Genomic DNA, 16,484 nt, shown 5'->3' on the forward strand with positions numbered 1-16,484 from the left:
GACTTCCATGTCGAGGTGTGGGGACTTCCATTCAGTTGAAGACACACAGAGATGCAGAGGAGACGTGAAGATCCATGTACAGACAGGCAGAGACTGGAGTTTCGTGTCTACAGGCCAAAGAACTCCAAGGAGAAAGAAGCATGGAAGATTCTCACTCGGAGCCTCCAGGGAAAAACAAGGCTGCCAACACCGATTTTGAATTTCTGGCCCCAAACCTGAGAGATTAAATTTGTTCTAAGTCACCAAATTTGTGGAAATTTGTTACGGCAGTCATAGAAAACAAATACGTTAAGACCTCCTGATTCTGAAGCTGCCTGGTCTAAGCTGGTGCTTAATAAAAACTTGTGTAGCAAGTTTGTGTAGTCTGTTGTGTAGTCTGTTCATAGCAGACTCCTTAGGAAGGACTTGGATCTCTCCTCATTTTGTGGGCAACAGAAATTGACTGATCTTGAACGTTTTCCTTTCTGATTTGCTTCCCCAACTAAAATTTAGTGGCTTGGATTAGATAGAGGATCCAAGTTTCTTTTATATATTCTGGAATTAGAGTAAATGCAATCTATGTTCCTCCTCACTGATATCAAAACTGGGGCATTCTGAGCCTGAATCGCCATAGATTGAGATACATTTTTTTCTTGGCAAGGCTGGCTTTGTTTTGGTAATGGAGTCAAGGTTATTGTTCTCTGATTTAGCTGAAGTCCAGTATGAACATATCCAAAAGCAGAAGGGGAGAAAAAGAACCAACTAAAACACGTGGACACCATATTGCTTGCACTGACTACAGAAATGTCTATTATTACCAGGATTACATTGGAACGGTCAGAAACCTACTTGGCACGTTTGGAGAACTCTTCTTTATTAAAAGATAGTAACTACCAAGAAGGCTGGATAATATAAAGCTTATTCTCATCTAAACCTGAAAGTACTGTGGTAGTGGGAAGAGGGAGGCTGCTTTAGAATCTCTTAAGTTTACTATTAAGGGAGGGCTGTGGGGAAGGGATTCTAACACTGAAAGGGAGGCTAAGAAGGCAGCTGGTGAACACCTTTACTGTATACCTAGCTGGGTACTGGCAGAGTGCTGGGTGTGGGCTGAAGGTCCTTCTATTAACCAGCTGCTATATTTTGTTTCCATGTGTAGACCAAGAACCAGAGGTTTGAAGGGAATGTGGGTTCCTTCCTCCTAATTATCTCCCTCTTTGTAGTGAGAAAACATCCATACTGATTCTGCAGCACATTTCCAAAATATAAGATGACATTCAGTATCCCTGGCTGTCACTATGTTCATTTTTTTTTTCTTCAATCTTTCTTATTCCTACATCTCCTGCCAGTTTGGGAGGCAAGAGATAGCCACATGAAAAAGGTTAAGAGCATGTGCACTGTATGTAAAGCAATCTCAGCTGGGATCCACCCCACCCTCTCCGTGTGGGTTGAAAGTTTCTTACTCTCTTCAGAATGCCCAATTTTCTGATTGGCAAGTTAATCTTTTAAATAGGTATGAATCCTGAAGGTGCTATAAGCAAATGTTTGACTTGGGAATTTACTGACAAACAAGGAACTTTGTTCTTGAATGTTAGCCAGGGAAGCTATATATGACGTTCACAGGAACTAAGTCTGATTTTTACGTATTTATGTATTGAATATAGCAACGAGTTACCTTCAACTCTACAAAGAGTAAAATATTTCTAATCATACTGTAGTTTATTAAGGCATGCAATGAAAACATTAAGAAGCCTTGGGATATCAAGAGTAACCTTCAATTATTTGGAAACCAGATAACCTGGCATCTAGACCTGTGCTGTCCAACATGGTAGCCACCATCCACATGTGGCTATTTGAGCATTTGAAATGTAGCTAAATTGAGATGTATTGTAAATGCAATTTATACATTGGATTCAAAGACTTGGTACGAGAAAATACAAATTATCTCAATAATCTTTTATACTGACTACATATTGAAATATTTTGGGTATGCTAGGTTGAATATATTTTTTAAAAACGTAACTATTTTTTAACATAGCCACTAAAATTTTAAAAATTATGTATGTGGCTAATTACACTTCTATTGGACATCCTTGTCTATACAGTTCATTAGTCTGAAGCACACAAGAGACTTGAAACACTTGATAGTGATCTGACCACAAACATTCAAAAGCATTTTATCCTGTGGTGCAAATCAGATCTTGTGATCTAGTAAAAATTAACTGTAGCCAGTGATGCTTAATTGGCAATTTGAGGATTAGTATTAACAAAATGTAGTTAGAATAAGACTAAAAAGACTTGTAAAGGGCGGAAATAAACTGGCAAAGATGAAGTCCTGATGAAGAATAGTTTAAGGACCTCTATTTATTGTTAACAGAAAATCTGTGGAGTCCAGTGGCTTTCTAGGACAGCTCTCTTCCAGACAGTGGCTCAGAATCCAGGGATGCCATCAACATGGCAGAGGAAAACAGAGCTAGCTTTTAAATGGTCCCCCATGGCCTAAGCTTACAGTCCTTTGGTCAAACCCAGCTGCACGAGCCTCGCTGCCTTATTGTAGGAAGGGGGATGGGAGAGAGTGCATAGGTACTGACTGAGCAGTAAATGCTTCTGCAGTAAGACAGTACAAGTTTTTGAGTCATTCAAAGTCCAACACAAACACTCACTCTTTCAAGTATGCTGGAAAAATGAGGGAAACAATCAGGACTTAGTCCCTTTTCTGACTGCTTCTGTCAAGGGAGTACCGGAGCCAGTCTGAGGGTATCACCTTAAGCCAAAGGACTGCTTCCTGAAAGAGTGAGAATTGGGATCTATTAGCCTCATATTTTTTTTTTGGTATTTTACTTCTACTTTCAGCATACACATAGACTGCTTTACTTTCTTCCTTTTTTAGTCAAAGGAAAGCAATTACACAAACATGTATGGAAAATAAGCAGAGGCTCCTCTTTCCATATTATATTGACAAGTCAGAATAGCTAATGTGAACAAATCTGCCCAATTATCTTTTTTTTTTGGTTTCCATAGTTTATTTTTTTAACATCTTTATTAGAGTATAATTGCTTTACAATGTGTTAGTTTCTGCTTTATAGCAACGTGAATCACCTATACACATACATATATCCCTGTATCTCCTCCCTCTTGCATCTCCCCCAATTATCTTTTGTACTCTTATTTCCTACATCTTATAGTTGCCATACACAGAAAGAAATCTAGCTGCCTGCTTATGTAACCTTAATGTTCAATAAGCTTATACACCATGTGTGTGCCTACACTCAAGCTATCTTCTTGGCCTTTGTAAAGATATAAATATGTACCATATGAGTCACAATACAAGTTGCTTTTATGTTTCTAAGTTGTTTATACACAAACACAGAAACAAAACTCTGCATTACTGCCTAAAAGTTAACTCTGGCTGCTAGTAGCTCATGAGCTCTATCTTCCTGTGAGAATCCCTCTACACCCCTCCCTCCAAACATACACAACCCCTACCCTTCCCTAACACAGTAACACCAAACGCAACCGAATGTTTTAAGTGTACATCATACATTTATTACCAACAACCCTCTCAACTCCAAAATTGGGCACAGGGATTAAAAATAAAAATTCATTGCACTACTTAGTAAAGCATTACTAGTAACTTTCATAAAAAATGTACAAACTTTGTTAAAAATTTATCAAGCCTTCAAATGATTTGGTTACAGATATTTATAATACGTACATTTAAAACTATATGTTAACTGATACAATGGAGTATGATTTGAGGAAATGACTCAGCAAATGATTCCAAAGATACACCCCTGTAAGCTTTCATAATCTGAAAGAAACAGCAAAATGAGGTAACCAAATGTACCAACAGGGGGAAAATAGCTTTCTAACAGGCCTAAAGATATCTGTGAAAAATACTCATAAGTGAGTTGGTAGATCTCTTTCAAAATGTTATAAGAGGCCCAAATATAAGAATCTTAACAAATCACATTTCAGAGAGTGTATAAAATCTAAATATGCTTTCACATTTTCCAGATTTTGCTCAAAAAAATTCAGGACAGAAAATCCTAATGAGATCTTGATACCTGGAGGCCTTGTTTTTTGTTTTGTTCTGTTTGGGGAAGAGGGGGCGCTAAAAACAAACAAAGATGGTATTTCATGCATAGAAAAACAAAAAACACAGCAGAGTTAAGGTGGTAAAGCCAAAATTGTTTTAGGAGGAAAGAGGAAGAAGGCAACAAACCAACATCTGCCTGCTATCTGGTGCATCACCCAAGGTGTCAACAGCTGGGTATGAATCAACTGTTCTTTCTCTTCTGCTAGCCACAAAGTTACTCACTGTGGCTAGTCTAAGCTAGTTCAGAACACATGCATGTATGCTCCTAATATGCACTAACCACTTAACAAGCAAGTCTGCACACATCCTTAAGAGCCCCATGCAAAGAAGACATTCCCAAAGACAGGTCAGTCATGAGAGTGCAACAATTCATTCAGGATTTTACCAAAATAGACCCTGCTGCCTCCTAAATTGCCAACAACCTCTCAAAATTTTAATGGAAAAGGGGTATTAAGAATTCATCAGAGGGAGGGAGGAAAGAGCTACTTTTCCTAGTCATTAGTACAATGTGCCTTGTTAATTAGGTATCTATATAAATTAGAAAAAGTGCTTTACTTGCATGCTTCAATAAAATGAATACTGAGTGTAGTAGTGTTATGTTAGATCTGTACAGATATAAATTTTTTGCAGCTATATAAAAGAGTCTATGTATAAGATGGGCTTTTGCCATTTTAAACGTGATTTCTTAATTAAAAAAAATAAAGATTAGACTATATGTGATTTGTAATGTAGCTGATTATTATGCCAATAATTTTGGTTTTTAACACACTTTATTCATCAGGAACAGGTGGAGGATATTCTAATGATTTAAAAGTAACGTGCATTTTACCACTGTTTAGATGTATTTCTGATGCACTGACAAATACAGGGGCAAACAGAAGGTACACAAAATCTTACTTGTATGACTAGATAGAGGCAACAGTGTCTGGAAAAGGGCAAAATTGTGCTTCTGTGTGAATTGACTTTACTGAACTCTAAGCTGTGATGAGCTTATAGAGTCTTCAAGAGAAGGCAAGTAGCACGGCAGTAACAAGTAGTTAACACTGAGTAGAAAACGGACACAGAGCCAACTGAAAGCTGAGTGAGGCTGGCAGCAAGTCATTACAGTCCCGACTGGAGTTATGCAGCTTGTGCTACTGCAAACAGAGCAAGGACATCAACTGCAGGAAGAGGCAATGTTGAGCACACTAGAAGAATGAGAGAGGAATCCAAACATTGCTGGGAAAATGATTTTAAACAATCTGAATTATGCTCAATGAACCTATTAAAAAAACCCACACAGCTATGTATTATTTTCAGATCAACTAAATGAAGGTCAATTCCTGTTTTACAGCATTATTTTTTATACAAAAATCAAATCTTCATTTATACTGCAAGTATTCTGGACACCTGTTAAATTAATCATTTTCTCATTCAAACAAAAATTAAAAAGAAAAGCAATAAAACATCAAAGCACATCAGGTCTAAAGAACTTGAGCTGTCACAGCACTTGATCCATCCTGGAAATGAGGATTTCGATGAGAAGCACATTTACTGAGGGGAAAAGAACTAGACAACTTTCAGAACTGGAGCTTGGCAGAACAGAAATATAGTTTTCTTAAAACAATTTAGTTGCCTATGGGAGCTTGAACAAAGAACATATCAGAAGTCAAGCTGAGTTAACAGATTTTGTTCTGGTGGAAGTAGAGGAGGTGAGACTTCATGGGACCAGTGGTATTCTTAGAAATATATTACTCAAATATCTTCAGAATAGACTACAAATCTAAACATTAAAAAAAAAAAAAATCACAAGTACTTCCGGTAAGAAGCTTACTGGAAAGGTAAAGGAAAAAGAAGAGAGTATCAACATTCAAAACATTGATTGAAATGCTAATATTGCTAATTGATGATGTATGATATTGCACCTTCTTTTTGGAAACAGCAAGTTGGAGATTTAAAAATTTCTTTTTCACAACAGGATGAAAATATCAGGTTCATGGAGTGAGAATCTGTTACACTTTTTTCCTTAAGTGACCCACTTGGGATCACCAACGAAGAGAAGGTGACAGCTGCCTGAAGCAAAGGAAGAAGGCTTTTCTCATTCCATTCATTGGGAGGGAAGGGGATGGAGTATTCAATGCTTATAATTGATGCACCCTTAGCAATCAGTGTGCAACAGCAAACACAAGGGAAAAAACCAGTGTACAGTACTAGTGCTGTTTAAATAACACACCAGATTATACATTGCAGCATAATTAAAACTACACACACATTCTTGGTACATGCTGGTATACAGGATCTCATACACACTTGAGCTACCATGCCCTCACACAAGTAGTTTCACACATTCTCTCACACACACAGATACATTTATCACCAACAGTCATACGCTGCATTCATTTCCACTCACAGTTTCTGAAGGCTCTATATAAGGTAGATTGCTATATCATCTGGAGCTACCACTTTTTATAAAAGCACATGCTAAAAGATCACGTCCACTGTAATCTTGCAGCAACACTCGGAATGATCACACGAAAACCAGGGAATGTTAGTGCACACACAAAATTAAGCTAAAGAAAAAGTCTTTGGAGTTCCAATCACACGGTTAGTATAATAATCCCATAATTGTGAAGACTAATTGTAAGCTTTTATAGTTGATTAGGTCACACAGTGCAAAGAAAGGTCCATTGACCCTTTTGGTAAAGGGAGGGCTGGAAGCCACACAGATTAAGTTCAATGGATAGTCCATATATACATGTGATGAGGAACACCCAAATTAAATTTGTGCTCTTAGGTTGGTCATTCTGAATCCCGATGCACTTCTGAAGCATCAGCTCGGCAGATTGGGCAAGTACGATTTGCCTAAAACACAGAAGAGAAAACTTGTTTGAATTTTGACTTATACAGTGAAACATATTAAAAGCAATAGAACTATTTTTACTTTCCACATAGTTTTTACATTCTTTGTTTCTTTAAGAAGGTACAAAGCAATCATTTAATCTTTTAAAATATACGCCACAAACCTCAAAAACAATAACAGCCTGTGAATAATTTTTTAATAGGTCCGTTTCAACATACAGACAAAACTACCCATCACCAGATTAGACAAATTTAATAACTGGCTTAAAACTCCACCTCAACAAATGGCACTACCATTGGCTGTGCTGCTAAAATCAGAAACATAAGCAACACCTGCTCTCTTACGTTCTACGAAGCATTTTTCATCAAATACTCTCATTTCTACATTATGATAGCTCTCAAATCAAGTACTCTTCTTTTCATCCAACTTCTACTGTTTCTTCTCCATCTGGCCCAGAACATCCTTATTTCATCTCTCTGTCTCTCAGAAATTATCTCCTCTATTCCATTCTCCAAACTGTGGCCGTGATCTTTCTAAAACATATCCTCTCACATGTTTTCAGGATCAAGTCCAAACTCCCGCACACTTCACAGTGACTCTGCAGTAAGCTGGCTCCTGGTTTTACCTCTGAATCCCTCTCTTCTCTTGCCTTTCTCCCTCACACTCTAGCCATCAGCCACGTGGAACCCGTGTTTTTCTGGTCATTCTCTGTTCTCACATGTCAGGGCTATGCATATATAATAACTTCATTTTTCTAAGAAGTCTAGACTCTGCCTTCAGGATTCAGTTTGGACTAAACTGGGTACCCTTAATCTGTGCTCACACAGAGGACTGATTCTATTTTATTTTAACTTCCTCTGTCTTCCAACTGTGAAGTTATCTAAGCCAGTATTATCATCTCCTACTCAGAATAATCTAAAACAAACAAACCATTAAGTTTACTAAATTATTTTACTTCATCACATTTTTATCCTACTATTATAAAAAATAGAAAATAAGAAGTCCCTGAAATAATTTCACCCTGGCATACTATTAGAATTTGTGTCTTTGGACTCCCCCCCGACCTATATACACAAAGGAGAAAATGGTCAGAATTATGTAAAAGCACTAGAGGTTTATTTCTCATGTAAATCTCTGACAAAGAACCTCCAGTGAGGTCACCTCTAAACTCTTAGAAGAAAGTTAGGACATACTGATTATCAAGGACAGAAAACCCATTTTCAGATTTTGCTCAATCACTCCCACACTGATGATTGTAGTTCGTTTCTACTGGTCTTTTCTCTTAATTTGCAGAAATCATACTGAAAGCTGTGTTTCAGTTTTGTCTCCTTAATCACCCTCCACCAAACCATGGACTTACTCTACATAAAACTATGATGCATAAGAAAGAAAATGCGATGTCATTCTCTTCAGATGCCATCATTTTACCTTAAGCCATTTGTCGACACACTTGGCATGGAACTCGTGGTTACAGGGTAAAACTCTAAGTAGCTGCCTTGACTCAAAATCACACATGCATACTACACACCTAAAATAAAGCAAAAAGGTTGTTTAACCATAAAACCAAGTGGTTTCTATTTTGTTACAACTCTCGAAGCCTACAAAACCACTTATCATCTCACTTATCAAAATATTTAAATTTTAAAACAAAATACTCTATCAATACCTCGAAAAAAGCATGATATTAAGAAATTTAGTAGGAGTGCTTTGCTTTACTGAGTGAGAGATGATCAAGAAAATTTCTGGCTTAACATCCAAGACAACCTCAATACTGAAGATACTATTATATTCAACAAATGGGGTTGGAACAGCTGGATACCCATATGCAAAAGAATGAAGTTGGACCCCTACCTCACACAATATACGAAAATTAACTAAAAAATGAAAAGCCTAAATGTAAAAGCTAAAAACTATTAAACTTTTAGAAGGAAACACTGGAGTAAATCTTCATGACCTTGGAATAGGCAATGGTTTCTTAGAGATGGTATCAAAAGCACAAGAAACACCAACCAGAAAACGCAGACAAACTGAACTTCATCCATTAAAAAAAAAAGTGCTTCTAAAGACGCCAATCTATAAAGTGAAAAGACAACTAACTCACAGAATGGAAGATATTTTTGAAAATCATAAATCTTATATAAGGACTTATATGTATAATACACAAATAACTTCTACAACTCAATAAAGACAACCCAATTAAAAAATGGACAAAGAATGTGAATACACATTTCTCTAAAGATATATAAATGGCCAGTAAGTATAGTAAAAGAGCTCAACATCACTAGCCATCTGGGAAATGGAAATCAAAACCTCAGTGAGATACCACTTCACTCCCACTAAGATGGCTAGAATCAAAAGACAGACAATAACAAGCGTTGGTGAGGATGTGGAGAAACTGAAAACTTCTATACACTGCTGGTGGGAATGTAAAATGGTATAGTCAATTAGGAATGAAGTGATACAGCAGGGGGCTGAGCCAGGGTTTAGAGGGTTGGGGAGAAGTGGAGAGTGGTTACTAACAGATGAGGTTTCTAATGGGGGTGACGAAAATGGTGTAAACTTGATTGTGATGATGCAAATCAAATTCAGAGTTGCAAAATTCTATGAATATACTAAAAACCACTGGATTATACACTTTAAATGTGAATTGTATCTAGCAGAGCTGCTATTAAAAAAAGATACTATAATAAGGAGAATCTTCAGGTAAAACCCTCAAATTTTACAGGTATGAAACTTTTCAATCTAATATAATTCTAGTGTTTGAATTAAAAACTATAAGATTTCTAGGCCACCTAAAAATCCAGAACAGCACTGTCCCACAGGACTTCCTCAGGTGATAGAAATGTTCTACATCTACATCTTCTGATATAGCATCACTAGCTAGTGCAACTAAAAATTTTAACTTTTATTTTATTTAACTTAAATAGCCCCATGTGACTAGCAGCTATCTTACTGGACAGCATAGGCCTAGAGCATGAAATAGTCACTACTTATCTTTATCAAGTTATCTTTGACTTCCAAGCTTTTATTTCACAAAAGGTGGAAAAGGAAATTTAACACAGAATGAGGTCAGAAAAATATACTTACAAAGTCTGTTCTGACTGGTGGTTGTTAGGATTGAACCGGTAAGAAGGAAGTTGTTCAATGTCTGCTTTAGTCAGTCCTCGAGGCTTGGCCTCTCCCAGTCGCTCTGCTAGGTTTAACAGGGCCTACAGAGGGGAAGAGAGACATAGCTGCATTTTTCTTTAAATTTTATATTCCAATATATATATATTTAAACTACCTTTATTATGGAAAAATTTTAAATACATACAGAAGTAGAGAAATAGTATAAAGAAATTACTTCCATATGCCCATTACCCAGGCTCAACAATTCACAGCTAATTTATTTCATCTTTTACTGTCCACTCCTAAACCCCAGATTATTTTGAAAGAAAACTAAAACATGGTATTTCATTGGTGAAATAGTTCTGTTTGTTATCTTTAAGACAGTCTGTCAACCTCAGCATTTTGGACATTTGGGGCTGGATAAAATTTTGTGGGAGGTTTTTCTGTGCACTGTAGGATGTTTAGCAGTAACCCTGGCCTCTACAAAAATATCTCCAGATATTGCTAAATAGCCTCTAAGGGATAAAACTGTCCCCAGGTTGAGAATCACCACCAATCTAAAAACTAAAACACTTTTTAAAAGAATATAATCACACTAACATCATCACACCCCCAGAATTAGTAATTCCTTAATGTCAAATACCTCTGACTGTTTCAATTATTTTCAAAACACTTTTTGAAATAGTTTGTTCAAATTAGGATCCAAATAAATGCATGTTACCACTGCTTGACATCTCAAGTATTTTTTTTTTTACTCTTTTATTTGTTAAAGAAACCAGGTCAGGGGCTTCCCTGGTGGTGCAGTGGTTGAGAATCTGCCTGCCAATGCAGGGGACTCGGGTTCGAGCCCTGGTCCAGGAGGATCCCACATGCCGCAGAGCAACTAGGCCCGTGAGTCACAACTACTGAGCCTGTGCGTCTGGAGCCTGTGCTCCACAACAAGAGGCCGCGATAGTGAGAGGCCCGCGCACCGCGATGAAGAGTGGCCCCCGCTTGCCGCAACTAGAGAAAGCCCTCGCACAGAAACGAAGACCCAACACAGCCAAAAATAAATAAATAAATATTAAAAAAAAAAAAAAGAAAAAAAAAAGAAACCAGGTCAACGGCCTGTAGAAATTCGCAGTCTGAATTTTGCTGACTGAACCTCCCCATCCCTGACTCGTGTGGTTTAGTAACGTTCCTTCCTTGTCCCCTGTACTTCCTATAAATTGCAAGATTTTACTATTTCCATCGTAAGGCTCAGCATGTCTAGTTGTTATGTTAGTTAGCACTGATGGAACACTGCCTAGATCCATTAATTCATTAAAGATGGCAAAACGGTAATATTCTATCACTCTTTCTTCATTAGATGAAATACTTCTACACTGATCAGCTGCCTCATATTAAACTATACTCAGTAGTTTAATTTATAAAAAATAGGCAGGATAAGACTAATGAGTTTATTTTTTTTATTTTTTGAAGTATCACTTATCAATTCATGGATTTTAACACAGTAGATATGTTTCAACACATTGCAGCTATTATGCTTGATTTTACACTAGTACCTCCTTTCTCCCAGTTTTCAATGGCTCTAATTGCTCATTTGCTTTATCCTACAATCAGGCAGCCATGTGCATGCTGCTGCCCCTCTTTTTTATTTTTTTAAGGCTGCCACAGGGTTAAGAGAATAGGTAACGAAGAAATAAGGATGGACAATGAGAGGAATACATTTAATTTCCCATAATATCAATAATCAATGCTGTGATAACTGTGTGTTTTAACATGATGCTGCAAAACACTGCTTTTGGTACAGTTTTATTTGGAGAATTGTGTCATCTAAATAAATTGCTCCCCCTTCTCCATGCATGCCCCTAAGTCCTTCTAAATGCTAGTAGATGGTAATTTGTTAAATTTAACTGATGCTGATTACAATTAGCTATAAAGTTTATGATAGAGGTGATATATCTTTTACACCTATATTTTATATTCTATAGGACACTTAGGTCAAGTAATATAATTTATGACCATTACTTTAAGCCCTTATTGGATGGAGACTGTAATGATAATTGAGCCCTCAACAAACTTACATGATCTGAAAGCAAGACAACTGAAGGCAGGACATGATTAGTATGTATTGTTTTATAAGACCTATGAGAGCAAAAAGGAGGGAGAGACTCACATAGACCTGGGAATGGGCTAGAAATGCCTTCACAGAGGGAGCAGGTTTTTAACTGGTTCTTGAAAGATGGCCATGTACAGGAAGGGGGAAAAGTTCTTAAGCAGAAGAATCAAGGGGAATAAAGGCACTGAAGCAAGGATGTATAGGGCAGACTCAAAAAATGGTGAGTACTCTGGACTAGTGTGTGTTGTAGGCGTGTATACTATGAGACAAAACCAGAAAAGCAAACAAGACTATTGACTGGACTAAAGTATGACTTTGCAGAAGATTAAACATAGTCAACCCAAAATACAATTTAGAAAGGGACTCCTGGGACTTCCCTGGCAGTCCAGTGGTTACGACTCCGTGCTTCCAGTGCAGGGGCACAGGTTTGATCCCTGGTCAGGGAACTAAGAACCCGCTGACACATGGCGGGGCCAAAAGATAAAAATTAAAATTAAAATTAAGGGGCTTCCCTGGTGGCGCAGTGGTTGAGAGTCCGCCTGCCGATGCAGGGGACACGGGTTCGTGCCCCGATCCCGGAGGATCCCACATGCCGCGGAGCGGCTGGGCCCGCGAGCCATGGCCGCGGAGCCTGTGTCTGGAGCCTGTGCTCCGCAACGGGAGAGGCCACAGCAGTGAGAGGCCCGCGTACAGCAAAAAAAAAAAAAAAAAAAAAAGAAATTAAAATTAAAAAAAAAAATAAAGAAAGGGACTCTAATGCCAAACACAAAATATTTTTCTTATACTAGAATGGTGTGTATCACTGTTTTTTTTCACTGATATGTATATGATTTAACAAAGAGCTGTCCTTTTCAGCAACATGACTTATGACAATTTTAATACAGAATGCCTAAAGGATAACCAACTCCTTTTCTTACTACTCTGTACAAAACTAGCATAAACAGTGTAGAAACAGGAAATTATTATAGCCCCTTTCTCAAGAAATCTGAGAATGCAATCCAAAGGACACTGCAGTGTGACTGTATATGCAGAAAGTAGTATAATGGCATTTAAAAAATTACACAAGAATATAGATAGCATTTGGCCTGATCTCTTCCACATGCATTAAAAAAAAAAAAAAAAAAGGTGCTGTAAGACCGTGTTTGCGTATGTGTGTCTTTCCTCCCTGTTCCCAGGTTCAATTCACCTAAAAAAATGAACAACAAAAAAAACCCTGTTCCAGTATTCATACTACATAAATAGAGACTCATAAATAGAGTGAGGCTGGGGTAAGGCAGTACCAAAACAGTCACATAGTCACTCACATTCAACATTTCCAAATCCAAATGTGCCTTCCAACCCTTAAACTGTCTGTCCTATTCCTAACCTCATATAATATGACAATGTCAACACCGTCTATTTGCCCCATCATCTTTGAGTTTGCCTTCTGCGCAAGTTATTGTAGTCCTTTTGCAAAGCATCTTCTCTTGCAACCTTCCCACTCATAACCCTGACACTACCACAAACCATTCAATGATCAAATCCTGTTGATTCTAGTGTTAAAATGTCTTTCAAGATGTACTCTTTTCTATTTGCAGTTCCCATAGTTCAGAACTTGCATGGTTTCAGAACATCCACTCATAATTCACCATTTTCTCATTTACATTCTTTTACAGGAATTGTATGTAATTCTAATAGAGCACCAAAGTCTATCTTGTTATCATAACTGTGTGGTACATGCTGAAATATCTTTAAGGATGAACAGTATTTCTGACACATTTGTATCTTTTTTTTTTTTTTTTTTTTTTTGGCGATACGCGGGCCTCTCACTGCTGCGGCCTCTCCCACCGCGGAGCACAGGCTCCAGATGCGCAGCCCCAGTGGCCATGGCTCATGGGCCCAGCTGCTCCGCGGCACGCGGGACCCTCCCGGACTGGAGCACGAACCTGTGTCCCCCGCATCGGCAGGCGGACCCCCAACCACTGTGCCACCAGGGAAGCCCACATTTGTATCTTGAAATATACAATGGATTTACCTAATAAATGTTTAATTAGATCAATGAGTTGAGTAGCACAGTATTTTTATGCATACAAAATTCCCCAAATTAATTCACATTTCACCTACTAACCTCGTAATTTTCTACTTCTCCATCTTCCACATCCAATTCAAAACTGAAAGTTGGGCCCACTGCAGGTGGCACTGGAAGCATTGATCTGCAATGCAAATAAGCAACCCAAGCATTGATAATGCATTAATACATTATTTCAATGAACAGGATGAGAAGAACAAGGCCAGTGCTAAATGGATAAAGAATGGTCAGTGTTGATCAGTGACAACCTTTTAAAGAAACTGACTTCACTAGTAATAAACAATTAAAAACTGACATTAAAAAAATACCTTTCACAACAGCATAAAAAAACATGAAACATTATGGATGAATTTAACTAAACATGTGCAAGACCTGTATAATATAAACTGTAAAAATACTGCTAGGATAAATTTTAAAAGATGAACAGAGAAATATACCATATAAGTAGGCCAGAAGACTCAATACTGTTAAAGATGTCACTTCTCTTCCAAAACTCACCTACAGATTTCACGTAATCCCTACCAAAATGCCAGCTTTTTAAAAGTAGAAACTGATTGCTGATTTTAAAATTTATATGGACATGCAAAAGACTTTAAATAAAATCAGTTTAAGAACGAAGTTGGGAGATTTATACCATCTGATTTTAAGACTTACAATAAAGCTACAATTATCAAAATAGTATGATATAGGCATATGGCCCTCTGGTATAAAGACAACATTCCCCAGCCTTCCTAGAAGGTAGTTACAGACATGAGACTAAATTCTGGCCAATGGGACGTAGGCAGAGTCATACATGCAATTTCTAGGAAGTATCCTTGAGAGGAGGCAGGTAGGCAGAGAGATCCATCTTCATTTTTGCTAGCTGGAATGTGGATGTAATGGCTAGAGCCTGAGGAGTCATCTTATATCATGCAGAGGAAGCCATAAAAATTTGAAGATAGTAGAACCATTCCTCAGGGTTATGGAGCTAACAAACCATGTTTGAACTGCCTACTTTTAGACTTTATTACATGAGAAAGAAATAAAGAATTGTCATATTTAAGCCATGGGTGTTTCTGTTACAAACTTAATCCTAGAAGAGTATTTCTTCTTTTTTTTCTTTTCATTTTTTTTTTTTTCGCGGTATGCGGGCCTCTCACTGCTGTGGCCTCCCCCGTTGCGGAACACAGGCTCCGGACGCACAGGCCCAGTGGCCATGGCTCACGGGCCCAGCCGCTCTGCGGCACGTGGGATCCTCCCGGACCGGGGCACGAACCCGCATCCCCTGCACCGGCAGGTGGACTCTCAACCACTGCGCCACCAGGGAAGCCCCTAGAAGAGTATTTCTAAGGCACAAATACAACTTCTTTCTCCCTCTTCCTGAGAAGTAGCAGCATCAAATGCTAGATAACCAAAAGAAGGTGGCAAGTGATGCCAGCTGTAAAAGAGGCAAAAAATTTAAACTTCTCTATCTTTTGATTTGCTAAACCTATCTTCTGGCTCACAAATTTCTCCCCCACACCCCCAACTTCTACCTTGTCCTTGCTGTTTCTTTCACCCTTAAATGGTCCCCCCCGACCCCAACCTCTTAACATTAAATAAAAACAAATATCTAACACACTCTAAATTAATTAAATATATACCACACAGAAATGTTCATAAAGGAAAGAGAATCTCAAGGATGTCAAAATTCAGAACTCATTAAAATAAGAAAGACAGAACTTACAACACATATGGCAGTAAGCTGGGATGATAAGGGGGAGGTGGTATTGGCTGCTGGGATCGATATCTACTACGTCCTGTGAGCCTCCGAGGCATAAATGGAGGATAAGACTGTAGAGAGAAAAATGGTAAAACAATTTAAAATCATTCTACGTTCACAACTTTTTAAGCTGTCGAATAAAGTCTCTTCTTTTTTAAAAACCTAGGAAGTTATTTACTGTTCAAGTGGTATTTAATATTTTTTAAATGTTAACATAGATGCGACAGCTTGTTTAAAACATACACTTAGGTGTACTTCTAAATATAATTTTCCAACTGACTGCAAGAATACATTTAAAATTCTAAACATGTAGAGTTATACTGAAACAGAACTCGAGGGGCTTCCCTGGTTGTCCAGTGGTCAAGACTCTGCACTCCCAATGCAGGGGGCCCGGGTTCCATCCTTGTCAGGGAACTAGATCCCACATGCCACAACTAAAGATCCCACGTGCTGCAACTAAGACCTGGCGCAGCCAAATAAATAAATAAATAAATAAATAAAACAAAAACAAAAAACAAAAAAACAAAAACAGAACTCAAAACAAGTAATCAA

General features: G+C 37.9%; 1 protein-coding gene across 8 annotated transcripts in view; it reads right to left on the reverse strand.

Moving 5' to 3' along the window:
* Positions 1-3,474: 3,474 nt before the first annotated feature.
* Positions 3,475-16,484, reverse strand: part of RNF38 (ring finger protein 38) — a 134,757-nt gene continuing 121,747 nt past the window's right edge. For 5 of the 8 annotated variants that reach the window (XM_060101413.1, XM_060101417.1, XM_060101409.1 and 2 more), the window contains 4 exons: positions 15,897-16,003; positions 14,231-14,315; positions 10,002-10,123; positions 3,475-6,916 (listed from right to left, as the gene is read on the reverse strand). In XM_060101413.1, the coding sequence (XP_059957396.1) occupies positions 6,718-6,916; positions 10,002-10,123; positions 14,231-14,315; positions 15,897-16,003 (513 nt within the window). In that variant the 3' untranslated portion in view covers positions 3,475-6,717. Of the gene's footprint in view, positions 6,917-8,342; positions 8,443-10,001; positions 10,124-14,230; positions 14,316-15,896; positions 16,004-16,484 lie in introns of all 8 variants that reach the window. The other 3 variants (XM_060101415.1, XM_060101412.1, XM_060101416.1) reach the window with 1 other exon arrangement.

Source organism: Mesoplodon densirostris, chromosome 6 (assembly GCF_025265405.1).
Source record: "Mesoplodon densirostris isolate mMesDen1 chromosome 6, mMesDen1 primary haplotype, whole genome shotgun sequence".
NCBI lineage: Eukaryota > Metazoa > Chordata > Mammalia > Artiodactyla > Ziphiidae > Mesoplodon > Mesoplodon densirostris.